General features: G+C 35.8%; 2 protein-coding genes across 13 annotated transcripts in view; one reads left to right on the top strand and one right to left on the bottom strand.

Moving 5' to 3' along the window:
• Positions 1-17,173, top strand: part of TDRD12 (tudor domain containing 12) — an 84,279-nt gene extending 67,106 nt beyond the window's left edge. For 7 of the 10 annotated variants that reach the window (XM_072632062.1, XM_072632064.1, XM_072632068.1 and 4 more), the window contains 11 exons: positions 812-911; positions 4,288-4,475; positions 5,203-5,413; positions 8,046-8,138; positions 9,613-9,785; positions 10,675-10,802; positions 11,470-11,533; positions 12,475-12,588; positions 12,682-12,835; positions 12,936-13,002; positions 14,377-17,173. In XM_072632062.1, coding sequence (XP_072488163.1) covers positions 812-911; positions 4,288-4,475; positions 5,203-5,413; positions 8,046-8,138; positions 9,613-9,785; positions 10,675-10,802; positions 11,470-11,533; positions 12,475-12,588; positions 12,682-12,835; positions 12,936-13,002; positions 14,377-14,468 — 1,384 coding nt within the window. In that variant the 3' untranslated portion in view covers positions 14,469-17,173. Of the gene's footprint in view, positions 1-811; positions 912-4,287; positions 4,476-5,202; positions 5,414-8,045; positions 8,139-9,612; positions 9,786-10,674; positions 10,803-11,469; positions 11,534-12,474; positions 12,589-12,681; positions 12,836-12,909; positions 13,003-13,417; positions 13,579-14,376 lie in introns of those variants that run through there. The other 3 variants (XM_072632065.1, XM_072632066.1, XM_072632067.1) reach the window with 3 other exon arrangements.
• SLC7A9 (solute carrier family 7 member 9) overlaps positions 14,436-26,096 on the bottom strand; it is a 51,057-nt gene continuing 39,396 nt past the window's right edge. For 2 of the 3 annotated variants that reach the window (XM_072632072.1, XM_072632074.1), the window contains one exon: positions 18,065-18,470. In XM_072632072.1, coding sequence (XP_072488173.1) covers positions 18,406-18,470 — 65 coding nt within the window. In that variant the 3' untranslated portion in view covers positions 18,065-18,405. Of the gene's footprint in view, positions 14,526-18,064; positions 18,471-26,096 lie in introns of those variants that run through there. The other variant, XM_072632075.1, reaches the window with a different exon arrangement.

The raw sequence follows: 26,096 nt of genomic DNA, 5'->3' as shown, positions 1-26,096 counted from the left end.
TAATAGTAAGAATAAAGGCATTCTCAGATTAGTGGCTACTGAGCCTCTCTGCTGGGTTCCAGTGGCCTCTTTCTGGTGTTTATAGGCTCATAGAGCTGGAGCTGGAAGGGCGCTCAGAGCCCATCTTGTCATTTTACAGATGCAGGGTTTGAGGCTTAGGGGGTTTACGTGGCTTCCCTGAGGTCACACAGGCAGTAAGTAGTTGACTCCTGAGTCATTGCTATTTCCACTGTAGCAGGCTTCTCTTCATCATAGTTGTGGGAGAAAAGGCCAAAAGGAAGTACTAAGAAAATTTCCACTAGCTTCTCAACAGATTTTATTTAGATACTCATAATAAATAGGACGGTTAGCTTGTTTTTGGCCCTGTGGTAGAGAGGGAAAAAAGAGGTGGATTGCACAAAGTATTTGGATAACCAATACTGCATTTGAAAACCCAGGATCAACTCCATGTAACTAATAACATCATTCTATAGTAAATTGTGTCATGTATTAGTAATAACTAATGCTGCGTGTCTGTCAGTTTCAGAGTCAACAGCCATCTCAGTCACTGACATGTACCTCAGTGTTGGCTGTACATTGTGGTCAGCATAAAATTGCTTTTTTTATAGATAATCACAAATTTTCATACTTTCATACTTAACAATCTTTCTTCTAGATCTCTAATTTCTTTTTACCTATTTTATATGGTTTTAAAACAAATTCTTTCCTCTCTTCACTTGTAATCCCGATTAATTATTCCAAATGGCATTTACATGCTCATATAATTGCTTTCATTCTGTATTTAAAGAATGTAATCTTGACTTTTTTCAAGAGATAAAAGAATATGTCCAGATCGACATAATATTAACCCAGAAATAGACACACCAAGGAAATTATCTGACCAAACTCTGCCAACAACTGGATATATTAAGGTAAGCTAAGAATTACCTTAGGGTAAGTTTGGTGGTGCAGGGGATAGAGTGTCAGGCTGAAGGTCAGGAAGGCTCATCTTTGTGAGTTCAAATCCAGCCTCAGACATTTACTTGCTGTGTAACCCTAGGAAAATCACAACCGTGTTTGCCTCAGTTTCCTCATCTGTAAAATGAGCTGAAGAAGAAAGTGGCAAATCTCTCTGGTATCTTTACTAGAAAACCCCACATGGGGTCAAGGATGAGTCAGACACATTTGAAATGACTAAACAACAACAATATAAAGAACTTTGTTTGCCAGTGATTTAAAAAAAAACAACTTTGTTTTTACATGATTTCATTTCCTAATACATCCCTCTTGTTCCTAATTGATTATCCAACTTAGCAGGGCAGCTTTAAGCCTCCAACCTTGTCTTCTCTCCTCAAGCCTCCCATCCCTCTCCCTTCTCTCCCTGCCTTGCCCACTAAGATTTACCTTGCATGTACTTTATATATGATATCTGCATGTTCATATGCCTCTTGTATCCTCCACTAGACTCTGAGTACCCCTTAAGAGCAAGAGTTGTTTTTCCTTTATCTTTGGATTCCTAATTTAGCCCAGTGCCTAGCCCAGAGCAGTCAGTTATTTAATGCTTGTAGATTGTTGACCTGTACTTTAGGGATGTAACAGGAAATGATACATCTTTTTTCCCCTCTTTTTGGCAATTGGGGTTAAGTGAATTGCCCAGTGTTGCACAGTAAGTATCTGAGATGGGATTTGAACTCAGGTCCTTCTGACTCTGGGGCTGGTGCTCTGTTCACTGGACTACCTAGCAGCCCCTAACTGCATCTTTTTCTGAATGTTCATTTACTGATTTTTTTTAACCACACCTGAGAGTATATCAGTATAGGAGAAAGAGCTTCTGTTGAGGAACTTCCCTCTAGTAATGGGTCACTAATCACTCCTTTAATAATAGCGGTCCAAAATTTTCCCATGAATTTGAATTCAAGTTTGCTGGGCTATGGTTTCAGATTCAGTTTTTCCCCCTTTAAAAAACTGGCACATTCAGACTTGTTCATTTTCTGAGCCCCTTATGTTCTTAGTGATCAGTGCCTGGGTCTCAGCCAGCCCTTCTGCCAGCTCTGCTGGGCATTAGGATGTAGATGACCCACCAAGGCCAGCTCATTGCCCCTTTACCCTTTGTTTTAGGTTTTAATGCACTATTATTCACTTTTTTCTGTTTTCAGTCTAGAAATGGTTCTTGATGACAGAGAAAACCAGAAGTAAAATAGGAATTGATTGGGGCTGACTTAGAATTCACTTTCTCTCCTATAAACCTCTCAGAATCTTAGGGTGTTAGATTCTGCCCAGATTTCTTCCTTGTCACATATTTGAAAACACAGTTGTCACTTCTGCCTCTCCTCACCTTCCCACAAATTTTTTTGGAGGAGAGAATAATAACTTATACACACTTAAATGTAGTTTTAGTAAAAAAAAAAAAACCATAGAAACAAATTCCCAGAATTTAGGGAAATAATTTAATAAACCACAGTACACCAAAGCAGCAAAATGGTGCTGTACCAGGAGAAAGACCGAAGAAAAATGAAAAAGTTAGGAGAAAGGGATGCAGAGCAGAGGCTGAATTGGAGATATCCACTGGCTATAAAAAAAAGTTCAGCAAAATCTGAAAAGGTGCCTAGAGGAGGAGGAGATGAGAAAAGTAAAGAAAGGCAGGCGCATAAGTTATTAGTGTTCTAACTGAATAAGTTTGGAGTTTGTGGCTTAATGTGTGGTTTTATTTTGTTTGAATTGTTAGTGCTTCGCTTTATAATGAAATTTTTAAAGAATTTAAACAGGATGTTTTATATAATGAGTAAAATTTTTCTTTATACATACACATTAGATGAGTCTAGAGGTAAAGGTGATGGAAAGGGATTTGGAGTCGTGAAATGAAAGAATGAATGTCTGAATCAGCAATGAATGGGATCATAGAGGCCATCTAGTAACTGACCAAGAGTTCGCACTCTCTGCCTCATCTCATGTCCATCATTTCTGCCTCTTCCATTGTCAGTGAGAATCAGTTACAGAATAACAGTTCCTGTCGTTATTTCTTCCACGATTTTGATGGATGAAGTTATTATCACAAGCTTAGATTGTCTAGATAATTAATTGAAGCTGCTCATCTCTTGTGTCATGACTTGGTACCAGGCTTGTGATATGTTCTTAGAACTCAACTCAATAAGCTTTCATCTATCAATAAACATAACGTCTGCCACACCCAACAAATCTTGGTTAATTGACTTATTAAAGCACCCACATTTTGTGTAAGATAGTATCAGGTCCTGAAGATACAAAAACATAAAGAAAGGCAGCCCCTGATGTCATGGAGTTGACTGTCTGCTCTTTCTGTCCAGGTGCTCCATGTCCAATGACAGTATCCTTTAATTTTCTGCCTTTATTGCTCTTCATCCAAATAGTCTCCATCCTACCTTCTGCTCTCATTATTTCTCCTTGTAAATTTCTTTTATATTTGTGTTACTATACTCCACTGTCTCTTTTATCCTGTTCTCTCTGTTTAAAGTGTACTTCTGCATAGCCAAATGAAAGAGTCCCATCCCTCTCAGTACAGTGAAACCTGAGAGGTCAAATTTATCTTCTTTTGTGAGACCTTTACTGCTTCTTGCTGTGTATAGATATCTGAGGGCATAAGGTTTCATTCCTGACTCTTTTTTTAAAGCATTTTGTCATCTGAAAATGAAATCTGTTGGCAGAAATCTTCCAGTGAACTTTTTAAAGAACTTTTTTATTGTTTGTGAATACAGTGCATAGGGTTTTGTTTATTTGAGTAATTCCCTTAATTAAGCTTAAGTGCACCAGTCACACACTGTCTCAGAAGTTAAGCAGATTTTATAAAGGCCTTAGTTTCTAGAGATGACTTAAACTGACATAGATGCATCATTTGCTTAGAATTATCCAATTTTCAGAGCAACTAAGTGGCACAGTGGATAGAGCAGAGGCCCTGAAGTCAGGAGGACCTGAGTTCAAATGTAGACTCAGACACTTGCTAGCTGTGTGATCCTGGGCAAGTCACATAACCCTGATTGTCTCAAAAAGAAAAAAAAAGGAATTATCTAATTTTCCACTTTACACTTAAACATATACCTACATACCTGATAATGGACTCTGTCATTCAAAGACTAGCCTAGCTATGCTCAAAGATGCTCATCACCACAAGGTTGGCCACCATTTTTACATGCAGGGAGACACCCATGATTTTATGATGAATAACTCATGAACTCATCTACTTAAGGCTTAGAGAGATTGTGACTTTAATTGGTAGAGGGAGGGGCCGCACTTAGGAAAATCTCAGATCTTTTGAAATAGATGTTATGCTTTCAGATAATACCTTTCTATATTGTGAATGCAACAAACTATTTTGGACGCATAGTTGATAAATGCAAGGATCTGTATGCAACTCTTAATATGGAAATGAAGGAATATTTTAAGGAATCCAGTAATAAAATGTCTATTGAAAAAGTTGAGAAGTTTGCATTGTATGGACTATATGAAAAAGCAATTTTTCACAGGTAAGATTCCAATTTGTTTTATCCAAAGAAATGTAAAAGCATGTGGTAAATTTGAACTGAGGTTTAAACTATACTGGATAGCTGTATTATCACAACTATAATGCTGTTGAATTCAGTGTAGAAAGGAGTGAATGAAAAAACATATAAGTGCATTATTATGTCCTAGCCAGGTGTGAGGAACCTCCTCACCCAGACCACATGTGGTCTGGAGGCCATAAGTTCCCCACCCCTGTGACCTAGACATTGGGACAAGAAATATAAATGTGAGATTGTCCTCCTACACTGGATGACTGCATGTTAATGAATGAAAAATTCTTTATTAGATGAGTTACTGTGTAGTGGGTTCTGAGACAGAATTCTATGCAAAAGTGAGAGAGATATTGCTTGTCCCTTAGTAAGGGAGTGGTGCCTCTGCAAAGAAATTTTGGCCTGAGTCTTTGCAGGAATGGTGGATGGAACCATGGGGTAGTGGATCATTATGTCTTTTCCAGAAGCAAAAGTGATATTTATTAATAAAGGACTTTTCAGACTTTATTGTGAGTTTGCCTTCAATACTAGCATATAAAGTATAATTAGAAGGCACTTAATAAGTTTTTTCTTTTAACATACTTGAAAATATTGATTAAATTTGCAAAGTTCAAGACTTTTTTTCTTCTCATTATTTAAGTTAGGGCAAAAGTTATTTAATTTTAGGAAGAAACATATTTAGCTACTCTCTCTTTTACAGGGTTCAAGTTTTGGAAATGAGCCAAAAAGAGGAAAATTGTTTTTTTTTTAATGTTCGCATAAAATTTATAGATGAAGGCAGGACTAGTGATGCCAAAAGTCATCAGCTGCTTCAACTACCTCAGAGATTCCAAAATCTACCTCCTCAAGCTGTAGAATTTATTGTTTGTAGAGTGAAACCTATTGACAATGAAATTGAATGGAACCCAAAGGTAAGTTCCCATGCTTTCATGTTTTTACATTTTTAAAGTTCTCTAAATAGAAGTACTTAGTAATTTGGTATAGTAGCCATGATTTTAAAATGTAAAAATAATGTTTGGAAATCTGTGTTTGAAATAAATTTTGTAGCTGTCAACACACTCTTGCTTTTGTATCCATAATAAAATGCCAATTAGCTGTCACTCAGATTTTTGGCAACCTTCTGCCATGCAGAAAACATCTCTGAATTCATTTTTTATAGAAGATCTCAGCAGAGAGCAAAAGAGCTGTCATTCCCACATCTCATTAATATAGCAGCAACGTACAGTAACTATATTGTGCTTTGTAACTAACATAAGTCTGAATCATTAGAGTGCTAAATTTTGTTGTGTGCCACTTAAGAAGGAGAAGAAAAATAGCTAATTGTAATTTACTTTATTTAAATTTAATTTTTCATAAATAATCTTAGAAGGATTTTCATGGGTAGAATAAAAATAGTTTGATATTTAAAGGTGATAAACTGCAGTTAATTCTTTCCTGCTCTTCCCTCCCCTCCCGCACCCTAAAATAAAAACTTTTTTTATGCCAGGTATGTACTATCTATTTTTTGACTTTGGGAAACCTGTAAAAATCAGAAAGCATTCCAACTGTGCTTTTTTCTAAATCAATGCTAAAAATATTCACCAGCACAGTCCAAGGACGGATCTCAGGGCCAGTGTCCATTCTGCCTCATTCTGTGTTGACATCATCTTATTAATAACTGCTCTCCAGGTCTGATCCCTAAATCTGTCTGGAGTTGTATAGAATTTCTCCTCATGAGGTTTTTGGAATTGTGAATCATTTTATTAATGAGAGTAGCTAAGTCTTTGGCAGCTGGTCATCATTATACAATATTGCTGATACTGTGTAGTGTTCTTCTGGTTCTCCTCACTTCACTTTGCATCAATTCATACAAATTTTCCCAGATTTTTCTGAAACCATCCCTTTATCCTCCCTCTTCCTCCTGGGAAACTACCAGTTTTTTTGACTTTGTGGATGGGCTGTAGTTTTATTGGCAATCCCCGTTCTTAGTGCTTAGAGCTTCTAGGGCTGACTTTTTGAGTAATTCTGGGGTATAATACTTGCTGTATTGTACTTTGTAATTAACATGATAAGTATGAATCATTAGAATGCTCAGTTTTGTCCAGTGTGCCATTTGATAAGGGGAAGGAAAGTACCTAGTTTTAATTTATGGGATTTCTTGATAATTATCTTGGACTGGTACAAATTTCAACTTTCTGTTTGTGTGAAAGTTGTGTGGTCTTCTGTAAAGACCTGAATAGTGTCTTCACTTCACTAAACAAAGAAGCCCTGAGGAAGTTTGAATCCCCTGTCTGAGTAAGATTGGCAGTAAGACTCAAAAGACCCTTTTCTACTGGCAGAGAGTTTGAGTCCTAGCTGCCATTTCTCCAGGAGTCTTCTCTCTTCTTCTCCTTCTACTATGAATAAGTCTCCAGGTCCAAGCATCTTGCCCCCTCATCTCAATCAATACCTGGTCCTACTTACTACAGATAAGAACCATATAAAAACCCACCAGACTTTATTATTTTGGGATGCAAAATTCCACTTGCTGGTGGGTTGCCCACTTCACCCAGGGCCCCAATGAACTTGACCTGTTTCTGCCATCCTCTCTCACTGTGCTTCTTTATTTTAAGTATATTCCTTCAATACAGAATTGGGCTGGCTTCACTGTCTTGTTACATGCTATATGTTTCCTTGTATGAAACTATTGGTATCCTGAACCTTAAAACAAAGAACTGATGTTGAAAAATCTGCTTTTGCTCTGGCAGCCATTTTGGCAGGACATTGAATCTTGGCAGTTATTAGCATGGAATTACAAATGTTGACAACAGTGTGATTTGAGTCTCATTAGCATTCTACTTGAAAAGAGAGAATGTGATCCAGTTGAAGTAGTGAATGCTGTATTTGGAATATATGACTGATGGGTGCTAGTTCCCCCTTGTGCAGCTAAATCAGCAGTGTAATTGTGAAGAAAGTCACTTCATCTGCCACAGTTTTCTCTTATAAATGGCAAGGATGCCATTTACCTGATGATGAGTTTTTTATGTCCTCATAGCTCTTGAGCTCTTAAGAGAACTCAGATGCCATGTGATCTAATCCTCTCATTTTAGAAATGAGGCAACTGAGGCCCAATGAGTGCTAAATGACTTGCTAAGGTCATGCAAGGTAGTGTCAGAGGTAACATCTGAACCCCGGAATTCTTTCTCCACAGCCAGTGCTTTTTTCACTGTACCCCACACTATTTTAAAATGTGGTGTAAGGAAAAATGTGATGATAATACAAGATGGTAGTAAGAAATGCAAAAACACTTAAGTATTTTTTAAAACTTAAGTTTAAAAACATTGTTAAAAGATAGTGGAAATTTTTTTGATCAAAAACATTCCAATAATTTCAAATGAATTTCTGTGTTGATGAAGCATATATTTATGTGACTTTCTTTTTGTATCTTCTGAACGGAACTGACTTTAATCCTAAGCAGAACATGTAAAATATTGTTTTTATTACTATATGGATTTTTGTTGTGATTGCTCATTATGAATCAATCGTTCAAGTAACATGTAACAAAATAATGTTTACATTTTTCAGGTTACTAGATATATTCACCATAAAATTATAGGAAAACTGCATGAGGCAAAAGTAGTACTGTCTTTAGGAAATACAGTTTGGATTGATCCAATGGTAAGTGTGCCATTTTCTTATAAGGAATATAATCAGTATTTACAAGAGAAGCAAAAATCAATATTCACCCAAAAGATGAACCTTTATGAACTAGAATCTAACTTCAGTTTTGGTGGATTCTTCTTTTATACTTGTGTGTTTCTGACAAAAATCTAAATGATAAAGCAAATGATCAAAAGATGTAGTTTTATAAATATCTTCCTAAAAAGCATACCCCTAGAGATGGTCTTTGGCACACATGCTCCGTCTTCAGTCCATTTTTTTTCTATCTTGTAGCTTTTGTGTATACAGTCTTTAGCATGATCATTTAATCTTTAGTGTAACAATAGTAATAACTAATTTACATAGCACTTCAAGGTTTGTAAAATGCTTTACAAATATTTCATTTGACCTTTTTGGTCTACAAGATGCTTAATTTCTATGTACTAGTAAAATTATTCATTATAAAAATGAAATCAATTAAAGAAAAAATACAACAAATACTTTCCCCCAGGTTTCTCTTTATAAGTTTCAAGTGTGTAACAGTATACCCTTTAGGACTGCAAAGGGGAGAATGCCTCCCCTCCATCTACTCCTTCACTGTTCATTTGGACTGAAATTATGTCAGTCACAGTCAACAGTGGTTTATGAAGAGTCAGTAGCTGCCATCTAATACAGACTCCCAATAACTTTTACCTAAGAAACTAAAGGCTGTTGCCTTCAGTGCCCCAGTTTTGTTCTTAGGTCAGACATCAGTGTACATTGTGCTCACTGGTCTTTGGGGAAAGACTTTCTCTTCCTTAAATAAACTCAGGTCAGGCCTTCTTATCCAGGTTTATTTGCAAACCGATTCTTTGGGGTCAAACTTTGAGAAATTGTACTGCACTGGAAACCATGAAATATGTGAATTTTAGGCTTTTTTCCTTAAAATGATATAGAATTTAATTAAATTCCTTAAAAATAATGTAGGAAATTAATTGTTCTCAAGACTATTTTATATTATGTTTTGTTTTACATTTAAGATACAGAAAAAACTAATTCCCATAGATTTAGGGATTCTAATGTCATTTCTTCGGTTTCCTGGTACTAGTCTCTAATCTACATCTATCTTTAGCCATTACTGCTGCTGCCAGAGGGCCCAGAGTTAGGGCACATACTTGCTTGGTTAAAAAGTATGATATCTAGTGTATGAACAAACTACCAAAACTATTGGAAACTAATTATGGTTTTCTCTGTGATATAGTCAGAAAAATTGAAAGGGGATCAAAAAAGGAGAGTTTTGGAGAGAAGTGGGCAACAGATAAATAAATTTGTCTGTCTGAAATCTCTTGTACTTTCTAAATGAAGAGGCCAAACTTACAGCATTGTCTTTGGTGAATGTATTCTATCATATAAGTCACTTCAGCTAAAATCAGGAAGTACACTAAAGTAATCGAAAATGTTTTTAAACATCATGATTCTGAAATATACTTCTGTTTTGTCTTTCCAACTTGAGGTTCATCTCACCAAGCTTTCAGATTTGAAAACTTCTGTAATTGAATATAATGTTCGAGCTGAAATTTTATCAATGGGAATGGGTACTGATAATCCGGAACATATAGACCAACTCAAGAAACTATGCCAAGAAAGTAAAATGGTAGCCCTTCAAGAGAACACATTCCAAACCATGTGAGTTACCATTTCATCTTTCTCTATGTATTTGTTGTTTGAAACACAGGGGACCTGGGTTTGTATCCAAGCTCTGTCACCTCCCTGGGGAGCCTTGGCAAGGCCCTATATTTGCCCACTTCTGGGAAAAGCTAGTCATTTCGTCTCTGTAGGCTTGAGTTTCTTCATATGAAAAAGGGGGCTTGATATATGGATGACATCTGAGGCCTCTTCAGCTCTAAGTCCACAGCCCTATGATCTATGATTCTCATAAGGTAAGTACTTTTTATCTGAAGGATAAAACAGAATGGGCATTCATCTAAAGTCATATAGAAGACTAAAGAGTTCCTGCTGTGAAACTGTGTAAGAGGTTCAAATAAGTTTCCATCATAAAATATAGTATATAACATAGTATTCACTGAGCTTTTTAAAAATATATTTTTGCAAGGAAGTGATGTGATAGAAGCTGTGTAGGATACATGTGCCCAGCTTCAAAGAATTTGGATAAATTTCTAGGCCTCTACCCATTTGTAGGAATGTCAGTATTATTTTCCTTTGTATTGGAAAAGGTTCAGTTTCATAATAATTTTCTGTTAGTCTAGGCTTCATGAATTAAAATTAAATATATCCAATTTAAGGAAAGAATTGTTAAAATAATTACATTTAATATTATAATAATGGCTAATAAAAACTTATGGGACCTCTTGTTCAATTTGGACTTTTATAGCATGAGTATTGATGAAGAAACTCTTGAGCTACTCATCCAGTATATAACTACATGTTGTAATATTATATGGCTAATGTATATTCTTCATCTATCTGGTTTTTTATCCGAATGCCTTTTTAAAAATCTGTGTATTAACCTTTGGTAAACATGTACATAGCAGTAATTTCTGTATGTTCAATTTAGAATAACTCCTTTAACATCCACCAAAGGCAGAGAGGATACAGGTGACCTGCAAAGCTCAACATCAGATGATGACAGAATTTCAGAAAACAATATTTCCTTACAAGTGAATACAAAAAATCAAAAGTCTGGTAAGTACTTATGAAGCAAGTTTTAATCTTCTTGTCTCAATCATATGCTTTTTGAAAAACATGACTAGTGATTTTTATATCTTTTAAAGACATTACACAAAGGGATGTGAACTTTAATATTTAGTAAGTTTTACTTTTGATGTCATGATTGGACCAAAGGGTCTTAGAATGACACGTAGTGGTTTGATTGCATTTTAATAGCATCTGTATAGCATTTTACATATATATTATCTTACTTGACCCTCCAAATATGCCATTCATGCAAATACTTAGAGTTATTCTCACTATTTGATAAAAGAGGAACTCTGCAATGGTAAGAGACTTGCTCATGGTCTGGTCACATGTCTAATACCTGAAGTGAGATTTGAACTATCCTGGACTTAGCCAGTCTCTTTTCACTATATCATGCTGCTGCTTCAAAACTCTTAAGGATTTTTTTTTTCCATTAATGGATTTTAATTTTCACTATTAATAAGCATACTGATACTTAACCCATGACGCCTGGGACATCAGGAAATGTTTGTCCCTTCATTTCATTGTCTTTAACCTGAATGAGAGTTGTCAGTTGCATTGCACTTAAGTAAATAACAGTGGAAGGAAACTCGCACTGTGGAGGGAAAGGGATGATCTACAGTGAGCTTATCCTGGACATTTTTTCTTTTCATAGTTGTGATATCAGAAAATAGTGGAGATAATTACATTAAAGAAACAACCCAGCAGCAGCATAAAAGGTATGGCTCCATCATTCGAAAGGGATTTCCTTTAACATATAAGCATTTACTTAGGAAGTTTTAACATAAAGATACTTTAGCAAAGCAGCTCTTGTGTTTCTCTCATCAAGTCCACTCCCCCCCCCCCCCCCCCCCCCCCCCCCCCCGTGCTCTCAGCTTAGAGTCTCACTTAATAGTTAACTGAGAAGATGGAAACCATTTATTGTGAGCTCTCTTTTCTCTTCACCTTAAAACTCCTTGGCATGATGCCCTGCTCTGTCTTGTGATCTGACTCTAGCCTGACCCTTCTCACTACAACCAATACCACATACCCTTGGTCCAGTCCCTTCCATAGTATCTGTTGGATCATCCCCACAATCATCTCTTCAGTTTCTCCTTATTTGTTGCTTTCTTTCCTACTCCAGAAAAACAAGTCTACATCTCCTGTTCCTTAAAAAATCCTCAGTGGATGCTTCCATTTATGTGAAGCTGTCATTCCTATATATCTTTTCCTTTTCTCAGCCAGATTCCTAGAAAAATCTGTCTATACTTGTTCTTCCTTTACTCCTATATCCACCCTCTGCACTATGACTTCCAGCCTCATCACTGATCTCCAAAGTCATCAGTGATCTCTTAAGGGCAGAAACTTGAACACAGGTTATCTTGGAATACATTCTCCTCTGCCTTCTGCCTCTTAGAATCTCTGGTTTTCTGAAAAACTTAGCTTACGTACCCCCTTCGATATGCAGTGTTTCTGGATCCCTGCCCACGACTGCATGCCCCCACCCCCCAAATAAAAAACTACCCTGTTTATTTTTTGTGCAGGCTTATATGTGTGAGCGTTTTGAGGTTAGGGACTGTTTTGCTTTTTAGCTAAAACAGTGCCTAGAATACATTAGGCATTTAACAAATGTTTGTTGATTAATTGATTAATCGGGTCTTTCTTTCCCACTCTTTCGTAGTTTCCATCCAGAGATAAAATGGTTTCAAAAAGAAGATGTTGTAGTTGTGAAGATAAGGTTAAGAAATGTCAAAGATCAGAAATGTAAATTTTTTAGAGAAAGGGTTGTTTTCAGGTAGGCCTGTATGTATTTTAGCCAAAAAACAAAAACAAAAACTGGAGTCACTTGACTTTGGTAAAAAGGCTAACCTTATTTGTTTTAATTTAGTGCTTGGGTAGGAGATAAATTTTACATGGCTGATATGGACCTACATGCAAGTATATTAAAAGAAGAATCCAAATGTCTAATTAAGAATGAAGAACCTATCATCACTCTTGTAAAAGAGAAAAAAGAATCTTGGCATAATTTACTCAAGAAAAGGGTAATAGATTTAAATGATTTTTGAGTCATAATATCCTTGGTGTATATAGAGGTGTATTTATCCTATTTTCTCAGTTAATGTTATATTTTATATTTAACAGAATCCTAATGTGTCTTTTGATTTCGATCACTGGGAGGAATGTGAAGATATAAGCCCCTTTTCTAATGGTAAGGCTATATTATTAGACATAAGGAGAAAAGTTTTAAAGAGAAAAAAAGTACTCATTAGATAAGGCTATATGTTCAAAGCCAAGAAGACGGATACTGAAGCAAAAGCAGCGATGGGGTGTAAGTCATGTTCAGGGATGATGGCTGCATGTAGTCAGATGTAGATGTGGATGGTCCTTTAGGAATTTAAACCTTTCTGAGACATTTTACTTTTATTACAATTCATGTAAGAGTTAGAGTTCACATTAATCTTTTCTGTTTGGAAAGCTTTCTGTTAGCCAAGTAGATAATGAGTCTTTTACCTTTCTTATTTCTTATGCATTACATGATTTTAACAATTTGAGTAATTTTTTTCCTTTTGAAGAATATCTCAGATTTATATAACACTTTGTTTTCCTCTAAACAAACTTGTCAGGTAATTAGTACAGGTGGCATTGTCTCCATTTTACAAATGAGGAAAAACGTTTATCCATGGCTACACAGCTAGTTGCGACTGCATTATAATTTGAATCCATCGCATGCAGACCGTACTACAGAACTTTCACTTTTGTTGCCAATAAAATGAAAGTTTGTTTAGTTTTGTGTAGTGAGACACTTTTTTCCTCCAGTGTCGTGTTGAGTAATTAGTTTGAGAACCATGTTATGAGCTGTTAAGAAAGCTCTTAGGAGGCTAATGATGCTTGAGAAACATGCTTTGTGTAATCTGTAGCATATCCAGATTTATGTGCGGATAAGTTGTGTTCTGTGGAGAGTCATAAATATGTAGATCTTTAGTCTAAAAAATAATGCTACATATAAAACAAACTTCCTTGTGCCTGTGGAGAAGGCGGGATTTGATGGCTTATAAACTAGAATTAATCAGCTGAATTCAGACAAAAACAGAAATGAGGACTGAGCCTGAGTTCAGGAATTGAAGAGTACAGGACATCCAGCGCTTGACATGTTAGTTTTGGAATGAGAAGTATTGCTATTGCTTGTCTATACTGTGGATTTTATTGTCCCTTTAATTCACTGATTTACATTTTTTTCTTTAAGGAATTATGTTCTAATAAGAGTAGTGAGAAATGATTTGTTTATTTCTACATTATTGGCACGACATTAACTGACTCTTAAGGTTTTGAACTGAAACTGCACAGAAAAGATTTTTCTTGAGGAAAATAATTGAATAAACAATTTCTTTATAAAATATATCTATGAATAAATAAGGATATTTAATTACTCAGCACATAAATTGTTCACGCTCAAATTCCAGAGAATAAACATTATTCCATTAGATGTTTTGATATGAAAAACATTGACTGAGCTTACTTGGCTCCCTACTATGAATTAACCTGTAAGTGTTGAATTACTGAATTATGTATAATTTTTTTTAAGTTGTGTGCTCTAGAAAGGTGCTCAACACTGGTATGCTGATAAGTGAAGATAGAGATGATTCTTCTGAGGACAGTGAAACTGAGAGTGAATAGTCTGCAAGTGAAATTGTGGTTCGAAGACTTTGACAGAGAAGTTGTCTATCACTGCACCTACAAGTTAAGAAGATATGCATAGACACATTTGAGCCTTTTTTTATTCCAAGGAAGAAAAATCATATTGTCTATAAAAGTAGTCATTTCACTTATTAAAGATAAGAATTACTTAGTTGTTACTTTATAAAGAGATCAAAATTAAGGGAATAGTAAGGGCTGGGGGAGCACATGAGATACTTAAGGAATGGTGATAGATATTGGTTACCTGGTTGAAAAAATACATTTCCCAGCTAATAATGTACTTTCTGTTTTACTCCTCCTCTCCAATGTAATTTGGCTTTGGCAAAACTTAAATTTGATTGGCAGATAGCAAATTTTGGTTCCCCCAGGTACTAGACTTTCAGCCCATTAATTTTACCTTAGGTCTTATAAAACAAAAATTTGTATGATTCATTGGCCTACTTAAATTATTGGAATTTATAGTTCTGTTCTAATGAGTAGGCTTTCAACCTCATAAAATTATACTTTAACCTGGTTTATTGATCCCATTATTTCCTTATTAATTAGGTCTTAGGAATGTGATAGTCATCTTCCCATTGTTGTTAAGGATGTAGATGTTTATATTAGTTGGCATTAATATGCATATATGAAACAGCTTAATAGTCTTAAAATAACTGGCTTAGTTTTCTGGTGGCACACTTTATGAACACTAAATTCACTTTTTGTGAAGAAGAAATATAGTTAATGGCTTTGACATCATTAATTTTAAATCTCAAGTATACTGGTGAAAATTGGATTGACCTAAAATTGTACCTTTATGATCTCCAGACCGTTTTTTAAGAAATGCCTAAAGAAAATCCTAAAATGAAGATTTTTCTGAATGCAAAAGCTACTGGTTCCAAATAGCCTTTTGTACTACTCAGGTCTGTGTGTGGGGCTCTACGTATTTATATATCAGAGAGTAACCCCAATCAGGGAAGCAAAGAAAGGTTGTTTTTTAAGTGAAATTGCGAAGGTTGACTGATTTTAGCACTTAGGAAGTTTAGGTTTCACAAGTCGTGGGAATGTCAGAATATTCTTAGCCAATTGGCAATATTGAAGTTATGAAGCACATGGTTGAAAGCCCATATAGAACTCATACTTACATTTTCTTCCTTAAAGTTTTTTGTATTCATCAATACAAGTTCCTATTAGAACATATAGGGAAAAAATAGATCTTTAAAACTGAAGACAGATTCAAAATTTATAAGGTAGGTGTGACTTAATGAATGGTGCCTTACACTAGCAGTCTTAGATGGTATTTGGGCATTCTCTTTTTTGTTTAGCAAAAAGAAAGAAGAAAGTTCCTTCCTCATGAAATTTGGTAATATATACACACATGTATGCATATGTGTGTGTACGTATATATGTGTGTGTTGTGTGTGTGCATTTGATAAAAAATCAAAACTCTTCCTTCAACTGTTCTGTGAGATGGAGTAAAATTAAACTTTGAGTCTCAGTTTTCTCATCTGTAAAATGGGCTACTTATGAAGAAAGAATCTCAGGGGGACAATCACAGCACCATTTTGAAGGAGTATTTCTAAGAACAAAGTTAAGGCATTTTTCTCATGATGAGATCAAGTGACAGGTTACCCTTTCTGCCAGAGTAGGTGGGGATTTTCTTTATATAGGTAGATCTAGCCGTGTGTGTGTGTGTGTGTGTGTGTGTGTGTGTGTGTGTGTGTGTGTGTGTGTGTGTGTGTGTGTGTGTGTGTGTGTGTGTGTGTGTGTGTGTGTGTGTGTGTGTGTGTGTGTGTGTGTGTGTGTGTGTGTGTGTATGGCAGCTCTTCTCTTTTGCTACTTGTTAACTTTAAACTTTTAAGTTTATACACTTTTGCCCCTACCCGTAACGTTGTATATATTGAGGGATGGAGCTGAGGGTACATATAATTCAGAGTAAAGTTTGATTTTCCTTTTTGATGGTTAAATTTAAACAAAAGGTGTCATCATCATCCTGTACTTCCTCCAGGATCTCTCAGTCTTTTCTGACTTTAAATTAATTTATAGATATACAACTTGTGTTTCCACAGAATTCCGAAAACAAGCCCGTCACAATAAGTCTTGCCCAGTGAATTCTCTCCTTGCACACTCGGAGACAGCCCAGTGGTCTGTAGGGTTTCACAGCTTCCTGTCAGGAGTTTACCCCTTTTGCTTGTTCTTGTTTTGTTCTTTTTTGAAACCTTTTTTGTAGCCAATGATAGAACTGCCTGAAAATGTTTGAATTCTAAGAAAACATATAAAGCAAATGGCTAACTTAAGTTGTGGTGGTCCTTCAAAACAAATGTTAGGTTACTTTGTTTTTTTTTTAAATTCAAACATTTCTAAAGCCACCAATTGGTTCATTAGGATTTTTAAATGTATAATTTCATTTTAAAAGTATGGAATGTGCAAGTGTTATTTTTGTATTAAAACATACTACTGACAGATTTAAGACTTGTCAAATGTGATGTTGCAACTTTTTTTTATAATGGAAACAAGGCTTCTCCATTTCAGCTTCAACTATAAGTATTTTCTTAGGGAAAAATACTAATCTCTTAAATGGTTTAATGTAATGAATATGCAGTTTTGTCTTATGGTTTCTTATCTCAGTTGCCTGTGGTCTTAGTTACACAGCATAATGAGAAGGGGGAATGTCATCAATAAAGTGTAGTTGTTTTCACACAAAAGTAGCCTCCAGTTTTTTTCTTTTTCTTACAGTATTTTCATTGACTAATGACAAAGTAGTGGTTAAAGAGCAGGTCTCAGAGCGAGAGAGATCTGTGCTCAAGGCACACTTGATTCTCACTGTCTCTAGGCAAATCACTTAGCCTCAGTGCCCCAGGAAGCTGATCTGCTGTGATAGCACGAGTAGACTTCACTGATATAAACATAGGAAGGGGACGTGGCTGGAGGCTCTGGGGGTAGGGTGCAGGATTTGGGCAGGGAAAGTAAAGGTCAAATTTTATTCCTGGGAATTGTGTCCTCTGTTTCAAATGCTAATGAAGGACTTTTGGATGCCCATGAGAGCCACTACTTGAGATTACAATATAAAATATCAAATTGATGTGATCTGTAAGACTAGAAACCAATGGCTTGTCAATGATGTTCACACAAACCAAGACGGGATCAATTATCCAGATTAGTTACTGCATTAAATATATAGATAATCCTTTATTGGTGTGATTCTCTTTGAAATAACTAACTTGCAAAATTATTTAAAGGAAGCAGATGGTATAAGCTGTAAGTGTTGGTTGAATCTGGTTTCAGAGGACTTTGGTTCACATACTGGCTCTGCCACTTAATATTGAACCAAACGTTTTCTGGGCCTCAGTTCATCTGTGAAATGATGGGTTTGGACTTGACTGCTACATCATATTGGCTGGACCATTTCAGAATTAGAATTTGTGAAATAATTGTTCAATTACAAATATACTCTTATGAAAAAAAGTTCCAAAGGTGATTGAATTCAAGCACAGAATCCTATGTTCAACAAACAAGTGTCTTTACGCAGAGCAAAATGTTGGGTGTTAGAGAAAATAAAATTAGTTAAATAAGATTTTTAAAAAACCATTTGACCATTGAGTTTAAGAAATTTACTTTACTGACAATTATTTTAAATACATGTACAGTTCTCTTTGTTAAATAAGTCACCACCACAACTGTGGTATTTTATTTACCACTCTCCTAATTTTCAATAGGGCAGAGTAGCTTTCTTTCTTTAGCAAACATCAGTTGCTTCTCCTGGCTGTAAACTTCAGGCCAAGAGAGAATTATAGATCTCTTTTTTTAAAAAAAGATATTACAAATATTTGTAAAAATTCTCTTGGAAAAAAAAAAACATGTACATCAGGAAGACAATCACAAACATTCCATACAAAAATACATCTCTTACATGACTTGATGTACTGAAAATCAAACGTTAGTTGAGATCTTCTTCTGGTGGGACAACTTCCATGAGCATCTGGAAGTGCATGGTTATGGGTTCTGAAATCCCAAAGTTGATACAATTAGAAACATGTTAAAAGGTGGCATTTAATCCATAAAGTCATTAAAAGTCAGTCATAGAATTCATTAAATTAGAGATTTTTACTCTTCACTGCCTGTAATACAGGGTGTCCCAAAAGTCTTGGTGTAAATTTGTGCAGATTTAAACTTTCCTAGCTGAAAATGGCAAAGTAGAATAATAGCCTAAAACTGCAAAGTTTTAAGCTTTAATAGTATAATGCTTAGCACTTAAGACTTTTAGGACACACTGCATAGTTTATTACCCCTTGATTTGCCATCTTCTCCATACATATTTCCATAATCCAGAACTGTCCCTTGTACACTATTCCCTGGGGAATAGTAACCTGAGGTCATTAAGGTATTTTGAAACTAGAAGCCATCTCATAGAATCTTGAATTGGAAGGGATCTGAGTTCATCTGGCCTAAACTATACCTAATTCCCAACACAAGCTTCTCTCTTTGTTTGAAGACATATTTCTATGCAGCCTATGTTTGGATACCTCTAATTGTTCGGAAGTTTTTCCTTACATCAACCCTAAGTCTGTTGCTCTGCCCTCTGCAGTCAAGCAAAATTCCTCTAATCACTGTTTCATATTTCAGACCTTTAGATACTTGAAGATGGCTATCATGTTTTCCCTATGTCTTCTCCAGGCTCAACATCTCTTTTTTTTTCCCCCATGTCCTCCCCCTAAGGTATTTCCAGCTTCCTTACTATCTTCGCTGTTCTTTGTTTTCTTATTTTGTCTTCCTTAATATATGATATCCAGAACTGAAAACAATACTGTGGATGAGTTCTAATCAGAGCAGAATATTCTTGACACTGTGATTATCAATACAATCTGATTTCATAAAGGTTTTTTTATTTTACTTCCATATCACATTGCTGACTTATATTGAACTTGAGTTCCACTAAAAATCTCCAGATTACTGTATAGTCAGGCCTATTCCAGTTCATATTTATGAAACTGATTTTTTTAAAAATATTTTTTAGTTTTCAACATTGACTTTTATAAGATTTTGAGTTCTAAATTTCCTCCTCCTCCCTCTGTTCCCTCCTACCCAATACAGTGTGTGATCTGATATAGGTTATACATGTCCAATCATATTAAGTATATTTCCACATTGGTAATATTGTAAAGTATTAGAACCAAAGGGAAAAACCATGAGAAACAAGAAACAAACAAAAGAAAGAGAAAATAGTACGCTTCAATTTGCATCCAGACTCCATAGTTCTTTCTCTGGATATGGATAGCATTTTGAAACTGATTTTTTTTTTATTCAAGTACAGGATTTTGTATTCATCCCTGTTAAATTTCATCTTATTGATCCATTATAAACCATAATTGATTATTAGTCCAATGTTCTAGACCATAGAGAACTTTTTGGATTCTTATTCTTAACTTGTTAGCTGTCTCAGTTTTGTACTACCTGCAAATTTGATAATTATGTCATATCTTTTATCCAAGTCACTGACAAAAATGTTAAACAATATAATGAGGGCCAAACAAAAATCCTTAGAGCATTCCACTAGACCCTTTGCCTTTCTCCTGTCCTATGGCCCCCTCTTCTGATTTGAGCATCCCAGGATGTGGTGAATATGCCCTGGTGACTTGAACTCATCAAAGACAGCTAGGCACTATCTGCCTATGATATTGGATTTCAGTCCCCTGTTAGACAGTTTTTGTATGTTCTTTTGAATCCAGAGATTATTCTCTTTGCCAGAAAAAAAGAAAACCAAAATCAAAAGAAAGGTTACAGTGGTTTGGCCTTGCACATGGAAGTCACTGACCAACTCAGATTTTTGAAGAATCTTATTTCTACCTTTAGACAGTTTCCCTTTCTCCTTAACACAATTTTCTGCTTGAGTCTTCAGAATCTTATTCTTGGTTTGACATCCTATAGAATGTAGTCCCCAGGATTCTGTTTTTTCTCTGAACCCTTTAAAATCTGCTCTACAAAATCATATGAGCTGTCATTTTGTCCAGTTTTCTTTCCTCTGTCATGAATTCTAAGATAGAGTGGTTACTTATCTCCAAGGTTTGCATCATTTCCTGGAGTATAGATCCAAGACATTAATGGAGGACCACCCAAAGTGTGTCAAAAAATAGTTAGTTTCTGATAATGGACATGGGCACTAATGATACTGTCAGGAGCCCAGAAACTATTGCCAAGGGTTATGACATCATGAATAAAGAACTAAAGACCATTAAGGACACAAGGTGTATGTACCTCACTGCTCCTGCAGTAAAGGCAGGGAATGCAGAAGGAAAAAAAAACTTGTATTTAGAAGTGAACTATTTTGTCCAAAAGTGAAACGCAGTCCTCTAGGGGGCAGTGGGTCCCCTCTTACTGAAGAACTAGATAAGTAGAAAAAGAAAGAATTGTAGAGATAGTAGTTGGATTAAATTCCCATGCGTTTCCTTCCAACTCTTAGGTTCTGGGAGAGATGAGTGCGTAGCAGAGACACAGAACTCTTAGGTCATGGAAAAGCCATAACTGTGTGGGAAAATCAGGACATACCTACATCAACGGCCCCATGATATTAGAAATACTGAATCAAGAAAATGATAAATGCTGGAGAGGATGTGGGAGAGTTGGAACACTAATTCATTGTTGGTGGAGCTGTGAGCGCATCCAACCATTCTGGAGAGCAATTTGGAACTATGCCCTAAGGGCTACAAAAATGTGCATACCCTTTGACCCAGCAATATCACTACTAGGACTATATCCCCAAGAGATCATAAAAATGGGAAAGGGTCCCACATGTACAAAAATATTTATAGCAGCACTCTATGTAGTTGCCAAAAACTGGAAGTCAAGGGGATGTCCATCAATTGGGGAATGGCTGAATAAATTATGGTATATGAATGTAATGGAGTACTATTGTGCCATAAGAAATGATGAACAAGAAGACTTCAGAGAGGCCTGGAAGGACTTATATGACCTGATGCTGAGTGAAAGGAGCAGAACCAGGAGAACTTTATGCACAGCAACAACCACAGTGTGTGAGAGTTTTTTCTGGTAGACTTAGATTTTTGTAATAACACAAGAACTTCTGAAAAAAAAAAAAAATCCCAATGGTGGACCTCAAGGCAAAATGCCTTCCACACTCAGAGAGAGAAATATGGAAGTCACTCACATAATGTAGCAGATCATGTTTGTGTATGTGTATCTGTTTGTGTATCAAGTTCTGATTTGTTATACGGATTCTTTCATTTATCTTAGTCTGACTACACAGCATGACTATAGTGAAAATATACTCAATAGGAAAGTATATGTAGAATCTATACAGAATTGTATGCAGTCGTGGGGAGGGAGGGAGGTAGGGAGGGGTGGGTGGGGAGGGATAAAATCGCAATTGTATGGCAGTGATTGTTAAACATTAAAAAAATAAAAAAATTAATAAAAAAAAAAAAAAGAAATACTGAATCATAAATCACAGTAATTTCCTGAAATTTTAGGAATGGATAGAATCTTTCAAATGCATAAAAGACTAGAAGGCAATTCTTTCTGCATAGTTGATTTATACTGGCATGACAGACATCTACACCAACACAAAAAATATTAAAAATATAAATTTTTTTTGGAACATAACAAAATATAGGGTTGACAATCTCTTGGAAGGATGGAGGACACCTAATGGGCTGAAAAGTTATTTGCCAAGTGTCTCACAAATCTAATCAAAAGGATGTTCAGTTTAAAAATATTTTGAAAGAGAAGTCTGCCTATTTATATTCATAAGACTAGATAATAGTACAATAGAGAAGTAGCTAAGAAGAAGGAGAAAAAGAGCAAGTAAGACAGGAGACAAAATCCAATAAAGAAGTCACGAGTAAAACTCTTGACTCCATGTGTCTATAGGTGGATATCAAAAGTTTAGACAACAGACTAAAGGAATGAGAACTTCTAATTCAAGGAACCATTAGGGATATATGACAAAGGTTCATATAGTCAAAGCTATAATTTTTCCAGTAGTAATGTATGGCTCTGAGAGTTGGACAACAGGAAAAGCTGAGCACTGCAGAACTGACGCTTTCAAATTGTGGTTCTAGAAAAGACCTTTGGGAAACCTTTGGATAACAAGGAGATCAAATCCATCAAGACTTAAAGAAATTCACTCAGACTATTCACCAGAAAGTCAAATACCGAAGCTGAAGCTGAAATACTTTGGCCACATAATGAGAAGATGGGACTTATTAGAAAAAACCCCAGTGTTGGGAAAGATTGAAGGAAAAAGGGGAAGGAGACAGAAGAGGATGAGATGGATGAGATGGATAGATACTGTCATGGAAACTTTGAACAGTAGCTTGGACAGACTTTAGGAGACAGTGGAGGATAGAAGGGCCTGGTGTGCTATGGTCCATGGGGTCACAAAGAGTTGGACATAACTGAACAACAAGAAATGCAAGGAAGTAAAGTTGATTTTGTATGCATCACAGATTTGGTGGGATGCGACCTATGACTGCAACATGGTTCTGGATTGATATGCTTTATTACTATTTTTTAATGGACAAGTAAAAGGGGGTATGAGTGGGTGGCACTTGATATTAAAACATAGATAATCATGTGAGGAAATCCAGAATTCAGGTAAAATCATTTGGATGAAGTTCAGTAGAGGGAGAAGTGGAAGGAATTTTATCATTAGAGTTTATTATGGATCACCTGGATAGAAAGAGGAACTGGATGAAGAATTTGGAAAAGATTATAGGATCAAACATGCTTTTTAGTTTAATTTTTTTAATGAACAAAAATGTTTTCTTGCCCTTCCACCTTTCTTCTACATTCCCTCCATTAAAAAAATAAAATTCGTAAAAATATGCATAGTCAATCAAAACAAATTCCCATAGTAGCCATATCCCTACCACAGGTCTCATTCTTCCCTCTGAGTCCTTCACCCATTTATCAGGAAGTGGGTAGCTGGCTTCATCTTCACTCCTCTAGGATCTCAGTGGACTTCAGATTTAGAGTAGAAGGGACCTTGGTGCTCATCTTGTCAAACCTTCTCATTTAACAGATAAGTAAAACTGAGGCTGAGAGGTTAACTGCCTTCCCCAAAGTCAGATAGGCAGTAAATAGCCGACCCAGGATTTAAACCTAGGCTTTCTGATACCAAATCCAGAGTTCTTTCCACTGAACCCCACAGCCTCCTTTAGAGGCATGGCAAATTAGTGATGAAGGACTTCAGTTAACATTTGTTAGAAAGCTCTTTGCAACAAGTAGAAGAGTTGAGAGTTTCTTGATTTTCCTTAATGATAACTGAGTCCTAGAAAAATTGTAGGAGTCAACAACAGGAAATTCTATATTTGACCATTACTAACTAGAAAAATCAGTGGCAAGGTGGAGAGGATAGGAGCCTTGCAGGGAAGTGACTGGCTTCCACTAGAGATTATGACAGAAAACAAAGTTAGACATAGTCTGATATATACCTGAGATTTTGGAAAAGGAAATTTCAAAGGTTTCAAATGTGTTATCAACTAAAATTCTACAGGGAAAGCCAGATCCATGCCAGGAGGGATGGCAGACAATAGAAACTGAACATGATTGTGGCATGATCCTATAAAAGAATGTCAATAGTATATAATAAGCTATGCCAGGGGAGGAAAGTAAGGCAATAAAAAGACTTTTTATCTACAACCAGAAAAGGATTTTTAAAAAAGGAATAGGACCAGGAGTGTATTCCTAGGGCTCTCTGAAAATTTGTAACACACTTTTAAGTTTAATCTGCATAGACAATCAGCAAGAGAATAAATCAGATCTTGATGTGTAAATTTGTCAGTTTCTGAGGAGGAAATGCTCATATTGAAAATTTAACAGTGGGCTCTCAAGGAAGTAAATGCTTCAACCCCCACCCTAGTATAGGACTATTGTATGGGAGGAATAGGATGATAATGACAGAGAGAGGGTAGAATTTCTTGATTCCTTTTGTTTCCCTTTATAAAGATGACCTTTGGACTAAAAAGGATAGAACAAAAATGATAACAGGGATTTACTATCCAAGATGAGTAAAGAAAAAAATGAAGTAGCTAACTGCCTTGAATGAATTCCAGTCATTTGACCCAAATCAACTACGTCCTTAGGTACTGAAAGAACTGACTGATGGGATTTCTGAGCCACTAGTTGTCAGAAATACGTGAAAGAACATGGAGAACAAGAGAGAGCTATAGAAGGGCATATGCCATCTAGAATTTCAAAAAAGGGGAATAATTAGTCTGCAATCTATAGGTCAGTAAGCTTGACCTTGATTTCCTGGGAAATTTTTAGACCAGATCATTAAAGAAGGTGGTGAACCTTTAGAAAAGGAAGATGATTTCAAAGGGCCAGTATGGTTTCATCAACTGCTCATATCAGACTAATCTTATTTGGTTTTCTGTCACTGTAGATCAAGGTTATGCTCTAGATGAAATTTATCCACATTTTGGAAAAGCATTCAATAAAGTATCTCATACGATTTTGTGGAAAAGATGGAGATACAAACTAGAGGACAATACAAAATAGATTTGGAACTGGTTGAATGGATAGAACTGGTTTGGTGTCAGCTTGGCAGGAGCTTGACCCTGTGTTATTTCATATTTTTATCAGTGATTTGGATGAAGGCATAAGATACGTGCTTATTAAGTTTGTAGATGACACAAAGTTTAGAGGTAACTAACATACTGGACAAGAGAGTCAGGAACCAAAAACCTTGGCAAGTTAGAGCACTGAGATGAATCTAATAAGATAAAATTCAATAGTAGGGAAATGTAAAGTCTTATACTTGGGCCAAAAAAAACCCAAAAACTCAACCAATTTCAAAGTACAAGATGTGGGGAAGGATGACTAGATAACAGTTTGTCTAAAAATATTACAATTACAATTAAATTATTAATTAAATATAAAAATTTTGAATTAAGTGTTAAATTTAGAGCTGCAGGAGATTTTAGATGTCATTTAGTCCAATTTTTTCATTTTACAGATGAGGAAACTGAGGTTCAGAGATAGTAAAGTGGAAAAGCTGGGAACCATGAACTCATATCCTCTGAATTGAAATTCAGTGATTTTTCTTATACCACAGCCATAAGCTGAGCATTTTAGTGGACCACAAATTCAATATGAGTCCACTGTGTGATATGGGAGTCAAACAAAGCTCACGGGATCTTAGGCTACATTAAGAGAGGCATCGCTTCCAGAAAGAAAGAGATGATCATTTTGAGTGTGTGTATATGTGTGTGTGTGTGTGTGTGTGTGTGTGTGTGTGTGTGTGTGTGTTCTGATCTGATCAGAGCACATATACAAGACTATGCCCCATTCTGGATACTTTTGTTTAGGAACATTAACGGGTTGACATATCAAGAAAAAGGACAACCAAGATTGTGAGGGGTCATGTGTGAGGGGTTACTTTGTATATTTGTATGTAGGTTTTGTTTTTGTTTTATCAGTTCCTGTCTTGGATTTTTTTTCTCCTCTGAATTTCTAGGCATTTCTAATGTAATGTTTCTTATGTTGTAAGATATTTTCTAGTATCTAGCTTGGTGAATAATATACATACATATATACATATGTATGCATGCATGCATGTATGTATGTATGTATGTGTGTGTGATGTATAATAGGTATTATATTTATGGG

This window comes from Notamacropus eugenii, chromosome 1 (genome assembly GCF_028372415.1).
Source record: "Notamacropus eugenii isolate mMacEug1 chromosome 1, mMacEug1.pri_v2, whole genome shotgun sequence".
Lineage (NCBI taxonomy): Eukaryota > Metazoa > Chordata > Mammalia > Diprotodontia > Macropodidae > Notamacropus > Notamacropus eugenii.
Note: the sequence above shows the minus strand (reverse complement) of the source record. Positions and strands in the feature narration are given on the sequence as shown.